The 19,353-nt window shown below is 36.6% G+C and overlaps 1 protein-coding gene across 1 annotated transcript in view; it reads right to left on the bottom strand.

Moving 5' to 3' along the window:
- Nucleotides 1-16,201, bottom strand: part of LOC118279580 (uncharacterized) — a 40,811-nt gene extending 24,610 nt beyond the window's left edge. The window contains exons 1-9 of the mRNA XM_050702446.1: nucleotides 16,180-16,201; nucleotides 14,383-14,457; nucleotides 13,411-13,498; nucleotides 11,807-11,914; nucleotides 11,321-11,359; nucleotides 10,457-10,536; nucleotides 9,742-10,011; nucleotides 9,109-9,161; nucleotides 8,762-8,787 (exon numbers count right to left, since the gene is read on the bottom strand). Coding sequence (XP_050558403.1) covers nucleotides 8,762-8,787; nucleotides 9,109-9,161; nucleotides 9,742-10,011; nucleotides 10,457-10,536; nucleotides 11,321-11,359; nucleotides 11,807-11,914; nucleotides 13,411-13,498; nucleotides 14,383-14,457; nucleotides 16,180-16,199 — 759 coding nt within the window. The 5' untranslated portion in view covers nucleotides 16,200-16,201. The remainder of the gene's footprint in view (nucleotides 1-8,761; nucleotides 8,788-9,108; nucleotides 9,162-9,741; nucleotides 10,012-10,456; nucleotides 10,537-11,320; nucleotides 11,360-11,806; nucleotides 11,915-13,410; nucleotides 13,499-14,382; nucleotides 14,458-16,179) is intronic.
- Between the last annotated feature and the right edge of the window lie 3,152 nt (nucleotides 16,202-19,353).

The raw sequence follows: 19,353 nt of genomic DNA, 5'->3' as shown, positions 1-19,353 counted from the left end.
ACCCCAATATGTTTAACCTAATTCCAGTTCTAGAATGTAGTTCACTGCATTTTTCTTTTTCTTGACATATTATTTTATGGTATAAGCCGGTACACGAGCAGACGGGTCATCCGATAGTAAGCAATCGCCGCCGCCCATAGCCACACGAAATACCAGATGCGTAACAAGTGCATTTTCGGCCTTTTAGGGGTTAAGAAAGGGTTGTTGGGGATTCGAAGATTGGCAAAATTGAGAAGTGCGGTAATTGGGCTTCCGTTTTTTCCAGTTATTAATATTATTTTAGACCTATTACTACGGTAAACATATTCACACTCTTTTTCTTTAATATAATTTTCATTAGAAAAACAACACATCACCATAATATTCAACCAACCCAGAAACCTTACAAAAACAAATGGTCACCTAACCCCCTCCAGCAACCACAACAATCATACAAAATCATACAAAACCCTTTCATCCCTCCAACAATTAGAAAAAAAAAACCAACAACAAAGGGAAAATATCAAAATGTCTGCGTCCAGGACACAAAGAGAGACCTAGGTAATATTTTAAAGGCTTCAAATGATGGCCAGGACTAATACATCAAGCAGACAAAGGGACGAGGGGGTAGGCAGGGACGGACTTAACATAGAGTACTAAGCAAGCACCTTGTAGGGCGCCCCTAAGGTTATATACGCCGCTATTCTGTGATCAGTAGGGATGATGACGGGGTATGAAAATTAAAAAAGTCTATTTAGTCCGTCAGTTAGGTAATGAAAAAATATAAAAATAAAATTTTAAATGAAATAATATTTTTGCGCATCGGATGGTAGTAATGTAGTTTTTTTTTCGTCCAATGACTTCTCCCACCTTGGGTGAAGCGAGAGAGCGTGAGAGACTCTTAGTGACTAAAAACCATCTCGTTCTTACTTCTGCCCTTCGAACCGGATCCCCGGTAAACCGGCTAGGCAGTCCGTAGCTCCAGGGTGCCCCTAATTTTATTTTGTACCGGAGTCTCGTCGTGTATTTTATTATGTCATATTAGATAACAATACTCAGATAAAACGAATCAAAGTTTAGGAGTGGGAGCAAAATCTATCTAAATTAAATCTAACTTTAAGAAAACAAAAAGTACAACTAATTAGTGAGATAAAATCTTGTCATAATGAATTAGAACAAAGTAAAACTATATATGACTTAGATATTCAAGCTCTCAGACAAGAATTACTACAGAGAGAAATGTTCCTAAATCAGATGTTTGAAAAATATGAATCCGCTCAATCAGAAATTAATAAACACATGATTGAGGCGGGTAAACTAGTAGACTTAGTAACTTATAGTGCTGAGAGATATGAATCACTGGCAAATAACCTTTCTTGTAGTTGTACCCACACCCTGCCTCCTGAGCCGGAACATAATACATCTGTTCCACATATGGTTACCCGGCCAGGTACTGATAAGAATGCTTGTGTATTCACTGACTCAATAGGAGCGGGTATTGGGTCTCTTATTTCAAATTGCCTCAATTATAATTATAGTATGACCAATTACTGTTATAATGACATCAAATTTTCACAGATGATACAAAAAATAAAACAACAATGTATCACACAAAATCAGCCTATAGTGTTATTGATGGGTGATAGTACTGGGGTTAAAAAGCGGGATGTATTGGATGGCATCGAAACCTTATTGAATTTAGATATAGGAATGAGGGTAATATGTGCCTTCCCATATTCTGACACTTTGTCAGATACACAAAACAAAAATATTCATTACCTGAATAATTTAATGTTCACATTGACATGTTGTCATAAGGACAAATTATTGTTTTTCGACACTAACAAATTTGTTAGTGGATTTAATTTGACAAAGGAATATATTCATATTCCTAGGAAATGTAAAGTATTACTTGCTAGATTGCTAGCAAATAATATTAATTTAGTTTTAGATAATTTAAGTGACAAATCTATATTATATAGACAATCTAATAATATAGAGATAAGTAGTATATATAATAGTACGAAGGAGACTCATCATTTGATGGCAAATGTGGGTGGCACTCCTGATAATATTTTAAACTAAATTCTAAGACAACAGAAGATATCAAATTAAATTCTATGAATGTTACATGCATTGGAAAGGTATCTTCTGGCAGTTTAATTAAATCTAAATCTAAGAAAATAGTACATAAGAAGAATACACAAGATAATTTGTTACAATTGTTTTATCAAAATATGCAGGGCTTTTCATCAAAAACTCTAGAAATTGAATTGTTTTTAGAAAAATTTAAGTATGATATTGTTTGTATAACTGAACATTGGCTGAAAAGTTATCAAGCAGAATCTATTAATTTTAAAAACTATTGTGTTGGCAACTTTTTTGCCGTCAATCAATGATACATGGTGGTAGCTTGATCTTAGTGAAAGAGTCAGTGAAATATAAAGAAAGACAAGATATTACATTACTATCAGTAGAGCACACAATAGAGTTGTCCTGTGTTGAGCTGGATAGGCATATTGTAGTGTGTGTTTATAGGCCTCCTATTTTGCAGAATCTTAGTATTTTCAATTCAGTAATGGAAGATGTACTACAGAAAACATGTTCCAGTAGTAAACATGTTATAGTATGTGGCGATTTTAATGTTGATCTCCTGGAAAAGAACAATAATTGTACTAATTTGTTGAGTCTCTTTAAGTCATTTGATTTGTCTAATATTTTCCTAGAGCCCACCCGAGTAACATCCACCTCGGCGACATGTATAGATAATATTTTTTGCAACTGTGATTATTTACATAAGGACATTGTAAATAGATTACCATCTGATCACAGTGGGCTGACAGTCAACTTTAACACTGTCACGACTGTACAAAATAGGGAAATTATGTTCAGACAATTCACAAATAAAAAAATTGAGTTATTAAATCACAACTTAAAAAATGAATTAGGCAACCAAATACATGCTAGTGAATACCCGAGTGAGATTTATGACAACTTATTATCCATTATTAAAACACAGTATGATAAATTGTTCCCTTTAAAACGTAAACACATTCAATGTAAGTTTGTTTTTTGTGACTGGGCTACACCAGGTATTCGTATAAGTAGGGAAAAGTTGTTTGAACTTTACGGCATGAAACCATTTAATAGTAGTGAGGCTTTCCACAGTCATGTCTCCAGGTACTCAAAGATATTTAAATCGGTTTGTAAGCATGCTAAAGCACTTCATATTAGCAGTAAAATTAAGACCGCGGAAAACAAAATAAAAACTACCTGGAATATAATTAATAACGAGACAGGTAGAAATAAACCACGTAATGTTGAATTTAATTTAAATACTGAAAACGGACGCATCAGTACAAATTTAAAAGTTGCTCAGGAATTCGAAAGTTTCTTTAAGAATATTCCGCTAAAAACTACGGAAGCATTGAAATCGTCTCCATCTCTTTCTATCGAGCTTCTTAAAAGTAATGTTAAAGAATGCACTTCTGATTTCCGATTTCAATACACAAACCCACAAACAGTCATCAAAGCATTCAAAGATATTAAAGTTAAGTCGACTGAAGATCTCTGGGGAATGTCGGTTAGGATATGTAGGTCTTTTATAGAGACTATAGCGCCTCATCTAGCTTTAATTTTTAACAAAAGTGTAGATCAAGGAGTTTTTCCAAATTTAATGAAACATAGTAAAGTAGTTCCATTATTTAAATCCGGTGATAGTGCAGAACCCAATAACTATAGGCCGATCTCTATTTTACCAGTACTCAGTAAAGTATTTGAAAAACTGATACTTACTCAGATGCTGCGTCACTTTAACATGAATTCTATCTTTCATGATCAACAATACGGGTTTACCAAAGGACGCTCTACTACTGACGCGGGGGTAGCTCTGATTAAACGGATTTTCGCCTCGTGGGAAGAAGCTCAGGACGCTATCGGAATATTTTGTGACCTTTCGAAGGCATTTGACTGTGTTGAGCATGGGACTTTGTTGCTGAAGCTAGAACACTACGGCATTCGAGGGGTATCGCTAAATCTATTAAAGTCATACCTTCAGGATAGGCAACTTAAAGTTCAAATAAACAAAGTAAACTCACATGGGGCTAGCGTATCTATGGGTGTACCTCAGGGATCAATACTAGGTCCATTCCTATTTTTGGCATATATAAATGACTTGCCCCATTTATTCAAAAATGAACCTCAAATGGTATTATTTGCTGATGACACATCACTAGTTTTTAAAATAAACAGACGAACAAATAATTATGACGACGTAAATGATGCTCTAATGAAGGTTCAGAATTGGTTTACAGTCAATAACTTAGTCTTAAACGATAAAAAGACAAAATGTATTAGATTTGTTTTGCCAAATGTTAAAAGTAATAAATGTGACATATTATTGAATCGTGAAAAATTAGAATTTGTAAAAGAGACTACTTTCCTAGGAATCACCGTAGACGACAAATTGCAATGGGGTCCTCACATTACATCTCTAGCGGGACGATTAAGCTCTGCAGCTTATGCTGTCTGGAAAATCCGACAGTTAACCGACATAGACACGGCAAGACTAGTGTACTTCAGTTACTTCCATAGCATCATGTCGTACGGCATTTTACTGTGGGGACAGGCTGCTGACATTGAGTCTATTTTTATTTTACAAAAGCGCGCCGTCAGAGCTATCTACAATCTTGGTCGTCGCGAATCTCTCAGGGAAAAGTTTAAGGAGATCAATATTATGACCGTTCCATGTCAATTTATCTATGAAAACATTATGTATGTTAGGAAAAATCTAAACTTGTTTGACAAAGTGTCTGACAGACACAATTATGAAACTAGACATAAGGATAGATTGAGCCAGCCATTCTTTAGATTGTCAAAAATAAGTAAGTCGTTCATGGGATTCGGTGTTAAATGTTATAACAAAATTCCAGAGGAAATAAAACACCTAAATGAAAGACAATTTAAATTATGTATTAAAAAAACGATGTGTAGATTAGCATACTACAAATTGAATGATTATATAGAGGATAAAAATGCTTGGAGGCAGGCTGGTCCAGCTCCACAGGGTAACGAAAAAATAAAGTAATTCCAATAATGTAATAATAAAACCATGTTATTTCAATTTGTTCTGTTAAATTAGATACAATCATTGTAAATGTGAGAGCCCTGTAATTAGCTAAAACTGTATTAGACTAGTAGAATGCACTTGTGTCAGCTTGGAGTTGTCATGCTCACTCAAAGGTCTCATTGGCGGTGGCACGGGCATTGGATCGCTCGATTCCCTGCAACATGGTTGAGTTGGGCGGTGCTGGTGTACGTGTCATGTTCGTGAACGGGCGCTGTCAACTGGGACTGGTCAGCTCCATACTGCATTAAGATTATTGTCCTCAGGGTTATTTTCTTTTTCTATCACTTTGACTAAATATTAGTTTTACATTGTTCTCACATAGTTGAAGCAATCGAAACAATGTAACCATGAATTGTATTGTGAAACTGATTGGAAAAGAGTAACCTATGGAGTTTCTTGCTCGTTCTTCTCCATAGGAATCTACACTTTGGAACGAGCAAATAGCTTCACTAGAGGACTGACCGACAGACTGACATTATTAATATTATTATATTTGCTTTGACGTTCAAAAGTGCCTTCCTGGTCTAATTGAAATAAATAATTTTGACTTTGACTTTGACTTTGCAAACACATCATTTCTACGTGCAAACGCACCTAGAAACGACATCACGCGATATTTCAAATCGAAAGTATTTGTTTCCGTAAGAAAATAAAAAATACGTGTGTAATATTTTAAAATAATCTACAAGACGGACATTAAAATAGAAATTAGTCATCTACCCTATTAGTACGGGTGTCTCGCAGCGCCCCTGTGTAACGTGGCGCCCCACCACCTCCCCCTACTTTACCTTAGGGTAATACGGCCCTGGGGTAAGTAGAGATGTTGCTGTGTACAATGATAGTCTTTGGAGAGCAATGTTGTCTGTGGTTGTAGTCTGTGAGACGTGATTTGGCGTCTTGTGTTGTGAAATTTATTTGATTTTTTTTTTTATTAGAATGCATTGCAGTTCATTGATGTTAAATTTTGCAAAATTTTGAAGGTTTTTTTTTATAGATATAGTTGTAGTAGTAAATGTGAATGTTGTTTATGACCTAAGTGATGAAAATGTATAATAAATATGTATACAATCTACCTTTCCGTAAAAAAATACCATAAACATAAATTGGTAAATTAATCGATCTCATTGGAGCTTTGAAAAAATAGAAAGTCAAAATTATTGTCAACAAAATATTTTTTCTAAAACTGTTTTTCAGATTGCATAAGACTGTATTTCACGTAAAATAAACTAATATAAATAACATAGTTTCCTACGCAAAATACAGTTATATAAAAACACAATTACAACAAAAAGAAAAATACACTATAATTCTATTTCCCCGCATCACAACGGCCAATACTCCTTAACCAAACTACACGTATAGGGGTCCCCTTCAAAACAAGGGGTCCGGTATTACAAACAGTAGCTGCAGGGACCCCACACTGCGATTGTAGGTCAAACTAATAATAATATGCAATCATTTGTATTGGAATCTATATTTATATGTGAAGGGAACTTTGTATTTAATTTTGTAAAAATGATTATAGCAGGAGTTATAATGACTAATTACAGGAAAAAAAAGTTATCCCCGATGCGGTAGGAAGAGGTGCACGTTACGAGATGTAATGCCACTGTACAATGTACACCCACTTTTTTAAAATTTGTGTTATAAATCCCATGTGTGAGCCTATTGCCAAATACCAGGCGCAATTACTGAGACGTTTTCGAAAAACCGAAATGAATAATCTACCTCTGTTCTTAATTTCATCCCAATCCCTTCAGCCGTATCGACGTGATTGAGTAATAAACTTACACACGGACTCACAAAATTTAGTAACATTTCGTAATAGTTACTGGAGCTACCACCAATCTCCCAAGTTTTATTTATTTTAGGTACTTATTTTTATTAAAATGTCTAACAGCGAACGTTTAAATTATGTCAACTTTTAACTTGTATTAGGTACAACGTACAAAATAATATTTTAGTTACAATGTAACCAACAACACTGTTCATATTGTTTTTATGATGATACTATTGAAATGTTCAATAACTATTTTGTATTTTAATAGTCCAAAAAAATCAAATCTTACTGCCGCACTCAGAGACATTTAATGATTACTTAAACTATTCGTTAGTAACGATTTGGTTCCGAAAACAAATGCTAAGTAAGGACTGGGTAAAGTAACTATTTCGACACCAGCAATTTATACTGCGCTAACTCAAAAAGCGTACTTTACAGTAGAGGCGTTTAAAGGGAAAAACGTGATAACTTTTACATTAATTAAGATACTTTTTTGAAATTTGGTATGCTTAATATTTAATTTATTCATTGTAATATCTCATATTTATATTTCCTTAATTATTTCTATTTTTTGATTTAGCGCAAGTTAGCCGTATATAAACGTAATTCATCAAAAAAATGTTACATCTTATACACGTCTAACTAACGTTAGCGTAGTGTAGTACGGGACGTCGTAGTGCATGATCAATCATCTGATGCATATTTCAATATTTTATAAAGAACATGTACTTACTTACAAAAAGAATAGTCAACGTACCATTAATAAACTAATTAATACGTTAACACATAAGTATTTACTATGTAAAAGTCGCTAAGTCGTTCATTTTACAAACGAACAAGTATACACACGCACGCACTAAACTACGCTAACTATGAGTTAGTGCAGTGTTGCACAGACTTTGACCAAAGTGATCCGCGCGCACACTCCGCTAATAATAGTTGGCGTAATATAAATCGAGTGATTTCAAAAAGTACCTTTACTTAGCGTTTTATAAGATTTGTAACTTTCTTATTTTTGCATATTTCTTCTCAATTTTTTTATGACGTATGTAAACACACATTTTAAGCAACTTGGCATAAAAAATGTTTTTTCCAAATTTCGAGTTAGCGTAGTATAAATTGCTGGTGTCGAAATAAATTAATATGACTTCAAATTAGACACAATGAAACCCAAAAAAGCCCCAAGACACAGTCAAAATACCAAAAACCGTTTCACAAAATTCGTCACCCAAAAAATACGTCGACAACACTTGAACCCGCCCATTATTTTCAATAGCAACACCGCACACTATTCCCTAAAGTGTTGCCAGTAAATAAATAACTCCCGCTTTCATGGCAGTTTTGGGAAGCATTTTTATCAATCAGTAACGTTTTTTACGAGGGAATCTTTTTTATTTGTTGTGGCGACATTGTTTTATTGGAGGTGAGTGGTTCGTGGTGAGGTGTGCTTGCTAGGGTTTGGAAATGGATGGGGGAGCAAAGTTGTAGTAATGAATTTAAAGAATAGTGAAGAAAAGTATTAAAAAAGGTGGTTAGTTTGAATAATTTATTGGGATTATTGAAATAGGAAAATAATTATTAGTAATTTGTTTTTATCTCGTTTTTATTTAGGTACTAGCTGAGCTGGTGAACTTCGTACCGCCTCAAACATTTAAAACCTTCCCTGAACTTCCATAAATAATTTCAGACTAAAAATAACCAAATCGGTTCAGGCGTTTTCGAGTTTTAGCGAGACAAACCAAAGTATATAGAATATTTATTGTATATTATGCATGTAGTAAAAAGCAGTTATTTCAATATTACAAACAGACATTCCAATTTTGTTTATTAGTCTAGAATCTAAATAGTGAATGAAATCAAAAGAAAACACTTACCAATTCACGAAAACTCGGACCAAAATCTGTGTAAAAAAATAAAAGAATATTACAACACACACAAACAAGTTTACACTAAAGATTTATGTCATGCTCAGGTCCAATTGCATTCATAATATTAGGTAGGTAGGTCTTATTGTAGGACGAAATATGATCAAATGTGTTTAAAATAAAACCCTAACTATAAAACAAAAGACTAATTAAGAAAACAAAAATATTTTTAAAATAAAATACAAAAGAAACTACATAGTTTTCTTTAAAATGTCCAGTACTACAGAGCGGCAATTTCTTAGGTACTTAAATACTTATTATTAATGTAACATTCAATTATTTTATTAAAAACGTACCTATTCCAGCCACGCCTTTGTTTGGTGACATCATCGGATCATCGTAACTTTTCCTGGAAAAAACAATCAGCATTATAAGTTACAACACGTAAAAGACTGAAGCATCTGAATGCAGCATTCGAAAAAAGTGTATTGCCAACAAAAAAACAACATTATTTTTCTGGGTCAAACCAAAACAATACTTTGTGTTTAATCCTAATCTTTCAAATCCCCGATTCCCCAAAAATAACCCTTATATTCCTAACCCCCAAAAGACCGGTAACGCACCTTGTAATGCCTCTAGTGTTTCGGGTGTCCATGGGCGGCAGCGATTGCTTACCATCAGATGATCCAGCTTATACCATAAAAAAATTTGGAAGTCAAGTCGAAACAAAACAGGTTTATATAGATTATTTCAGTTCCTAATTTACTCCCAATATTAGAACAGTACCCTTAGTACGAGTTTGCATTACGTCGATCGAAAACAAAACGAAAGCTATAACGACGCTCTGATTGGCCGGCTCGAAAAAACCAATCAATCAGAACGCCGAACGCACTGTCGTTTCCATGTCATTAAACGTAAAGAAAACTCGTACTAAGCCTTAAAACTTAAAACATGCTCATCATCATAGAAACACCACAATATATACTTACAAATCCTTATCATAATCATTAAAACCAGGATAGTCATTGTTCATTCGGTTCCCATTCAGCAGTTCAATCTTTCGCTTCAACCGCTCGCTGTCAACTGACTTTTTGCACTTGGTAGTGGTGGGGGGCGTGGTGGTCTTGTCTTTGCAGTCATCCCCACCAAACCCTGGTACACCCTTGCAGATGATCAGGTAAGCAATGATGATGGATATCGCGAATAGGAGGAGAAGGCAGCCAATGCAAGCGTATTCTGAGCCGACCAGTTTCCTTAATCTGCAATTAATAAACAATAATTGATTCTGATTTCAATATGATTGGTTGGTTTATTCGAGCCGGCCAATCAGAGCGCTGAACACGCTCTTGTTTTGATTACTTTAAATGTGTATCAAACTCATACTAAAGACACAGTTACATAGATGTTGAATTAGAATATACTAAAAAAGAAGAAAAACCTCGGTCATATTTAAGTATACATTGCACTGCGTTGCCCCGTCGCCACGACGCAACTGTGTAATGGGGCATGTCATGTGATATAAGATAGTAATGTTGAATTAGATTTTTTTATTGTTCTGTGTCTAAGTGCGATGTGCATATACACAGGAAAATAATCTTGTGTGAAGTAGATTTTTTTAAATTCGTCGGCCAGTTTATACTATTTTTATTTAACCTAATGTGTCAATAAATACTAATCGTAAAAATGCAACAAAAATCGACTCACGCGCATGAGACGCAGGAGCAGGTATCGTCGTTCGACTGCAGTTTCTTCGGTTTATCTTTTTCTTTATCATCTTTATTACTCTGTCATAAAAAAATTAATTAAGGCACAGTGCACACGGGTGGAGGCGCGGTGAAGATACTAAGAATAAATCAATCTATACTAATATTATAAAGCTGAAGAGTGTGTTTGTTTGATTGTTTGTTTGAACGCACTAATCTCCGGAACTACTGGTCCAATTTGAATAATTCTTTTTGTGTTGAGTAGTAGTAGTTGCATTTATCGAGGAAGGCTATAGGCTATAAAACATCACGCTATGACCAATATGAGCCAAGCAGAGCGGGTGAAACCGCGCGGAAGTAGCTAGTCTATAATAAGCTTTAATTACTATGGCATACGGATTAAAACGGTATGCCTTAGTAGGAGACGAGCGGTGCGTCGTCAAGCGTCTTTGGCATGCCGTTTACATCCATATGCTATAGGAGTTAAGGTGTATTTCAAATTGATTTATTCTCAGTATGTTTGCCACAACTTCGCTGTGTGCTCTGGTGAAACTTCCCAACAGCAAGTACCAATGTGACTTTTTCCGAGTTACATGTACTTTCTAAGATTATTTAGACACCACTGACAAACGAAGGAAAACATTTTGAGAAAACCTGGGCTTATATATTCCTAATAACCACGCTTGCTCAATGCCAACCCGCATTGAGCAAGCGTGGTGATTAATGTTCAAACCTCCTCCGTGGGAGAAGAGGCCTTTGGGCAGCAGTGGCCACTTATAGGCTGTTGATGTGTGATGTGGATGACTTGTGCCAATGTAATACGAAATTATTTAGAAATAGAACAAAAACATGAATTAATACTTACCCAACACCACCAACTATCTTTTTTCTCGCTCGGGTAGGCCTGAAATAGAAAAAAATATTGATTGATCTTAGTATAAACGTAAGGGTGCTTTTCCACCAGAGAAGTGCTATGTAGCTGTGCGAGGAAGATGTGCAGCTCGAGTATGCGATGTATCGATAGTAGGGAAGCCATCCATAGCACGCAACTTTCCATATAAAAAACATAGCTTAACTGAGTCCGTTTCCACCAGTGCTAAGCTATGTGTACCAATGAATATGACTGGATAGGATACCAAAGGCATCTACAGCATAGCACATCTCTGTTGAAAAAGCACTTTAATCCTACTAATATTTATAAACGCGAAAGTTTGTATGTTTATGTACATTATGGCACTTTTTACTCCACATTAACTCAGACAAAGCCGCGAAAAGATGCTAGTAACGTGTAATAAACTGGTGAAAAATTGTACGTAATGAAAAATTCTACCCATTTATCATACAAACTGACCAAGCTTCGATTCCTGTTGTGTGGAAATTCGCCTCTCTGATCAATAGAAGAGGTTTTGTACGGAGTCCCTCTCTTGCGCTGCTCCGAACTGCTCGACTCACAGGACCTCTGGAATTGAACCTGTCATTAGTATCTTCATCATCAGAATCAAGAATCGAGCCCACTGCGGCGGAAGAGCCTAGCGGTCGCAGTGGTGATCCGGAGCTGCGGACTACCTAGCGGGTTTACCGGGGCTCCGGCTCGAAAAGCAGGAGAAGGAACGGGGTGGTTTTTAGACAGTAAGAGTCTGACACTCCCTCTCGCCTCGCCCAAGGCGGGAGAAGTCATTGGATGATTCTCCCCCTTAAAAAAAAATTGCGTTCATAGTCATGAGTCAAAATACGTACACTGCTGAACAAAGGCCTCTCTCTCAAAATGGTGTTGGTCAAGTCATCACGCTTGGCTGGTGGCTTGGTGATCGCAGATTGACCATCGTAAATTTGTGGGATGTGGCCGGCATGCTCCATTTTTTGGGAGTCCTATTCAGAGAATGCAAAAGGAAACATAAGTATATCGCACACCTAATAATATATTGGCACATTTACGGTTTTCATAGTTTACCTGACTTGTTTAGTTTTTAGGGCTTCGTAGCCAAATGGCAAAAAAACGGAACCCTTATTAGATTCGTCATGTCTGTCTGTCTGTCTGTCCGTCCGTCCGTCCGTATGTCACAGCCGGCCGTATAAAAAATTGCATTAGGCTAATAGGTATTTATTTGTGAGACTAGCAAGACTCTTGCCCGGCAGTTAATACAGTTAAATCATAATCGTATAAAAAATTAAAGTTGGCTAATTGGTAAATGCGAGACTTGCAAGACTCTTGCTGGGCAACACTAGTTTTTTTTAAAGGGGTACTACTATAGTCAATTCTGTTATGGTGTATTTTGTAAAGTCTACTCTGTAATAATTGTCTATTCTGTCAGAATCTATCCTATTTGTCTATTATTTCATGCTCTAAAAAGTCAACTGCGTGGCCAACAAAAGCATGATTTTACGGGATATGCAATAATTTTTTTGAAGCCACCCACCCACGCGACACTCTTTACGATTTAACTGTACAGTCTTTTTCATTAAAATAGTTTGTTTTCCACGAAGTCCATGCCCTTGTAATAATGCTTATTTTACAAATATTTCAAACTACACAGAAAATAAACTAAAATAATCACAGTTTACTCACGTATTATTAATGGAGAAAAGTTCTACTAGTTTTGAGTCACAGAGGGACTCTTCATCATGAGCAGCGTGCGCAGACGCGGCGACGTCACGCAGCCTACTGGCTAGTACTAGTAGAGCTTTTCTCCATTAATATACGTAAGTAAACCGTGATTTTTAATTAATTTAGTATGTCTCACTATAGTCATTATAAAAATACATATCAACATGCAAAACTGCACAGTTAAATCCTAAGATATGTAGCGCTAAGAGACTTCACTGTCTGTCCGTCTATCCGTCCGTACGTCTGTCCGTCAGTTCATCCGTCCGTCCGTCAGTCTCCAGACTATACGATCTCGTTGTAGTGATGAGTTAGACTGTTACCTTCCAACTGGTTAATACATCAAGACTCACTCGATCGATCTTAGTTCTGGAACCAGAGTATTGTCTTCTCTTTTTATCTTCTTTCTGCTCCATCAGGAGATTCCTCTTTTCTGGATCACTGCAAATGTTTATTGAGTTAGATTTAGATTTGATTTCCCCTAGTCCTTTCCATCATCCAACCACAAGACAATCGGCGGTCACCATTTCATGGTGGATATCCCACGCACTCGCACGAAGCGCTTCGCTTCAAGCTTCCTTGTGCGAACTGCTAGGGAGAGGAACTCCTTGCCAGAGTCTGTGTTCCTGATGGGTATAACCTGGGTGTCTTCAAAGCCCGAGTGAATAGGTTGCTTATGGGCAGACGTGCTCCATCGTAGGCCGCATCATCAATTACCATCAGGTGAGATAGCGGCCAAATGTCGACCCATTAAATGTAAAAAAAAATGTGAGATGTGATTTCAGCCTTGATCGTCCCACTGCATGACAAAGGCCTCCCTACCCTCCTTCCACTCTTCTCTGTTTAAAGCTTTTTGAGTTACAGTACTATTATATTTTCTGTTGATTTAGGGTGCTTTTCTGCCAGAGATGTGCTATGTAGCTATGCTACGAAGATGTAATAGCTAAGCTGTGAAACTATGTGACTGTTTCCACTAATACTAAGCTATGTAGCTATGCTACAAAGATGCAGCTAAGCTGTGAAACTATGTGACCATTTTTGACTGATACTAAGCTTTGTAGCTGTGCGAGGAAGATGCGCAGCTCGAGTATGCGATGTATCGATAGCAGGAAAGCCATCCATAGCACGCATCTTATAAAAACATAGCTTAGCTGAGTTAATTTCCACCAGTGCTAAGCTATGTGTACCAATGAATAAGTTTGGTGGAAGCAAAACGTATCCACATCAACGTAGCATAGCACATTTCTGATGGAAAAGCAACCTTATTCCACGGGAATACTGGCGAAGTTGCTGGCAGAGGCTAGTATATTATAAATACTACTTACTCTTTCTCTCTTGTCATTATTTCCTTAAAAATCTTCAGCAGCGGTGATTGTGTTTCTTTATCAACCTTTCCATGGCTGAAACACACCTACAAACATTTAATATCTTCCTTCTCCCTCACTCTAACTCTATCTCTCTCTATCTCTCTCTAATGCATCTCCTGTCCTACCTATCTTACCCGGAGCTGCGGACTACCTAGCGGGTAGTCCAGCTCGACAAGCAGTAGTAGGAATAGGGTGGTTTTTAGTCAGTAAAAGTCTGACACTTCCTCTCGCCTCACCTCGCTCGTCCAAGGCGAGAGAAGTCATTGGATGATTTTCCTACCTTAAAACTACCATTCTCGTTACTCGCGCAGTTGTTAAAGCTGATTAAGGGCTTACATATAGGGTGAAAGGTAATTAGTGAACGATATCCCACCCAAAACATAAATGTGAAAGGCTGCCAAGTTCTATAATATTGGAATGCTTCGCCTATAAAAGAAGTGAGATCTAAATAAGTACCAAGTTCCATACACAGACCTCAGTTAAAAATGATATAACAAGTTGGCAAGTTTTCATACACTTTGTTATAAACCTACTAAAGGCAATGAGTCAAGTATATAATTTTCTATTAAAACTTGCCAAGTTATATCATTTTTAACTGAGGTCTGTGTATGGAACTTGGTACTTATTTAGATCTCACTTCTTTTATAGGCGAAGCATTCCAATATTATAGAACTTGGCAGCCTTTCACATTTATGTTTTGGGTGGGATTTCATTTATTTTTGTAAGGTTTATTTTCTTTTTTTCTTATTTTACTTTACTTTGACTAAATACAAACCTTCGTAACGAATTTTAGGTCAGTACGACCATTGGAAGATATAGATAATTTTTTTGTTTTACTTCCTTAGATAATTTTGGGTATGAATTTACACCTTCATTATTTTTAAAACCGAATCACACTTGGCCATTTTCAGATTTTTTCCTTTATTTTGACCTAAAGACCTACCTCCATGCCAAATTTCAAGTCAATACGACCATTGGAAGTGGTCTAGGTTTTTGATGAGTGAGTGAGTCAGTCAGTCAGTCAGTCAGTCAGTGAGTGTATAGTAAAAATAGCGATTTTCTGATGTCAATATCTCTAGACCTACAATAGGTACATTAATGAAATTTTGTATTTTAGATAAGTAAGTAGATCTCGACAGATACTAGAAATTTCATATGCGTAGATAAAATAGATTTTGAGTTATAGGTGGGTCGAACTTGGCCCGAAATGGTTCGTGTAATATAACCCACGGCCGGTGTGTCGGTTTTTTTGCTCGAACTTGGCGGACACACTGCCGTGTGTCTAGATTTAAACACGCGATTGTACTCATGATTACAAACAACTTTCCCAAAGAAACTGTTTTTGTATACTCATTAGTTTTATTTTTATTACAATAACAAAACAACAAAATGTTATTAGCACGCTTGCGTTAAGTTCCAAAGTATCTACAAGAAAGTTGTTTGAAATCATGACGCATGACGTCATCGCATGCGTCACGCGTCGCATTCCGTATGACGTCATCAGTACGCATCGCATGTAGGCATTGCCGATGATGCGGTCCGTACGATGCGGATCAGTGGACGCAGTTGTATGAGTTTCTATACAAGACAAACTAAAATCCGTTGCGTGCGATGCGAGCCTGTGGACGCTTACCTTTTAAGTGACAAATATGGTAACAAAAATTTTACCTTCGTAGCGTTTTTCTACGAGACATCTTCTAAACTAAGGATTTTAGTATTTTTACCTAAAATAAAAACAAAAATCAAGGGCCTTACCTGTTATTTCTTATACCCATATTATTTATGACATTGGATTCTTATTTTTTAAAGACATGTCAAAGTTTTCTAATGGCAAAGAGTTTTCTTGTTGTGCAAGAAGTTTGTATTTATTTATTTATTAAGGCTTACCAACTAAGATACATACAGACAATCTTAAAAATATGGAAAACAACAGTTAGTGTATGCTCTTAAATTAAAGGTAGGCTCAACATTATTTTTAGACCGTTCAAGCAATAAGTATAAAACAATTAAAAAAAATAAAGAAATTAAGTGCAAAGAAATTAAGTATTACCGACTTGTAAGTGTTGTGATCTGAATACCTCAGTATCTTAAAGTGCTTTTCTACCAGAGATGTGCTATGCTACGTTGCTGTGGATGCGTTTGGCTTCCACCAATCATATTCGTTGGTACACATAGCTTAGCACTGGTGAAAACGGACTTAGCTAAGTTATGTTTTTTTATATGGAAAGATGCGTGCTATGAATGGCTTCCCTACTATCGATACATCGCATACTGGAGCTGCGCATCTTCCTCGCACAGCTACATAGCTTAATATCAGTGGAAACGGTCACATAGTTTCAAAGCTTAGCTATTACATCTTCGTAGCGCAATTACGATGACGAAAATCATCCAATGACTTCTCCCACCTTAGTTAATGCGAGAGGTCTGAGACTTTTACTGACTAAAAAACACCTCGTTCCAACTCCTGCTTTTTGAGCCGGAGCCCCGGTAAACCCGCTAGGTAGTCCGCAGCTACATTAAACACACCAAGAGTTATGAAAAACCATACTGCAGCATGTAAAACGCCTGTAAAGTCACTTCCAATTGAAATAACACAATTTCAGACATAAAGTCTTGTCGGAACAACTCAACTTTTTAGTATTTCTGTCGAATGTCCTAAAGGTGCGACTATGATAGTAGTAGAAGCGATTTTAGTTCAAAGTCACCACTCCTACTCTTCCCGCGTACCTATGTCATAACTGAGGGACGCTGTCTAATAAACCTGAACCTTTTATACTGCGATCTCCAACTTACCTGAAGGTTTAAGAGTGGGAGCAAATACGTCATTTCTACGTATAAAATGTATTTAGAAGTGACGTCACGCGGTATTTTAAATCGATATATCGATTTGAAATCTTCGAAAGTGTTTGGAAGTTTGACTGCCAATAGAAAAAGGAAGGCAAATCCTCTGCTAACGTTTAATGTGTTAAGTGTACTTCTGGCCCTTCTTTAACGGACTGTTCTAAACTACGTGTTACAGAGACAGTTGAAAAAATCGCTTCCCGCTCCCGCTACACCCAAAAACACCACCTAAAAACACCATCTCCTTCAATTTGTACATGTTTATCGCTGTTATACGAAAAACTAAGTACTCAACATATAAAAAACACGTTTTTAGAGATCACTTTCGTATATTGCATCATAAACTTCATACAAGGTTGTAACATAAATATATTTTGTTTTAACATACCGGTGTCGTATCAAGCTACACAAGTCTAGTATAAACTGGCCTACGAATGTATGGAAGAGTGGTACAAAGCGAGACCATGGTAAACTGGTTGTGTATAGCTTCATGTGATGTGTGTGTTTGGCCAAAATAATTGGCGTACGGCTATTTTAATGGACTCTAGGGGATGGTGTATCGTATATGGTTAGGGGATAAATTTATTGAGAAACTATATTATGATCACTGTCACAATATATAGCTTAACTAGCTCTAGCTTTCCGCCCGTGACTTCACGCGTGCTGTTTTTAAAGGGTTGATAGAAGATAGTAGGTAATTATTTTTGTTAGTCATAAATAGTGCCATAATTATTGTGATTATCAAAAAATGGTTTTAAGTGTGGGAGAGCCATGCTTCAGGGCAAATGGGCCGTCTCGACCGGAGTGTTACCACGGCCTCACAGGAAACTGACGTCAAACAACGCTTACATTGTGTTTCTTTGTTTCATTGAGGTTACTGGAGCCCCAATTACCCCATTCTCCTTCCATTCCTAACTCCCAAAAGGTCGACAATGCATTTCTAACGCCTCTAGTGTTTCGGGTGTCCATGGGTGACGGCGATTGCTTACCATAAGGTGATCCGTCGGTTCGTTTACCGGCTTATACCATAAAAAAGTTTGTTAGTCGACTCTTTCTATACCCACCGGAACAGTAGAGATGGTGACATATCTGCTATCACCACTCAAATTAAAATACAAAAGCAAAAAAATCCCAAAGTCCTGTACACGAAGTAAAGAATACATCACCAAAAAATAGGGTAAATGTCACTTGTATCATCCGACCGCTCACTCGGAAATTTTAGTCTACTTCAATTTTTTTCCTCACAATTTGAGGATCCGCATCGCGTAGGGAGTTCGGTTTGGGGGGTAGATGTGACCCCAACGGATGTAAATGCGACCCGTTGATAAATAAAGAAAGAGGTTAAACTGTTAGAGGTGGGCTTCGTAAACATCGTCTTGTTAAGGGTTGGCACGAAGGGAAAAAGTAGATTAGAATTTTTTTGGTGATCTTTGTAACTTCGAAGTTAAAGCATTTATTTCATTTAATACATAAATTAAATAGAGCCCAGAGTGGCTCGTCGCCCACCTGTGCCTGAGATTAACATAGGTTTGACTTTCACCATTTTAACATTGGCAGTTAAAGTGTTAATTTTTGGCTCTTTTGAAACGTCAAAATTTAATCGTCCGTCAGTCTGTCTATCTATTAGTGAAGCTTCAAAATCAAAGTCAAGGTGCTTTTCTTTCTTATATGGCAAACGAGTAGACAGATCTGATGATTGTAAGCAATCAGCACCACTCATGGACATCCGCAACACTAGAGGAGTTATAAGTGCGTTGCCGGCCTTTTGGGATGGGATATGCCCAAATAGCATTCTATTTTTATCCTTAGCATTCTATTTCCACCTATAATCACCCTCACATATCAATAAATAACGCAAGCGTTGCTTTGCTCCCGGTCTTCTAGGGTTTTTCAAACAGACCAGATTAGATCTTCGATCATCGTATCCTTTTTAGTATCACGCAAACTAGTAGTCGTAAACACATTTTCTATAATCTATACTAATTAAATTATTATCTTATCACAATCTGTTATTTGATAATCATCAAGATAATAGATAATCATGTATCTTAATTGTGTAATAATGGAAAAACACATATTATTTTTCTA

The sequence above is a fragment of the Spodoptera frugiperda genome, chromosome 22 (genome assembly GCF_023101765.2).
Source record: "Spodoptera frugiperda isolate SF20-4 chromosome 22, AGI-APGP_CSIRO_Sfru_2.0, whole genome shotgun sequence".
Lineage (NCBI taxonomy): Eukaryota > Metazoa > Arthropoda > Insecta > Lepidoptera > Noctuidae > Spodoptera > Spodoptera frugiperda.
The sequence above is the reverse complement of the archived record's forward strand: the minus strand, read 5'-3'. Positions and strand labels throughout refer to the sequence as shown.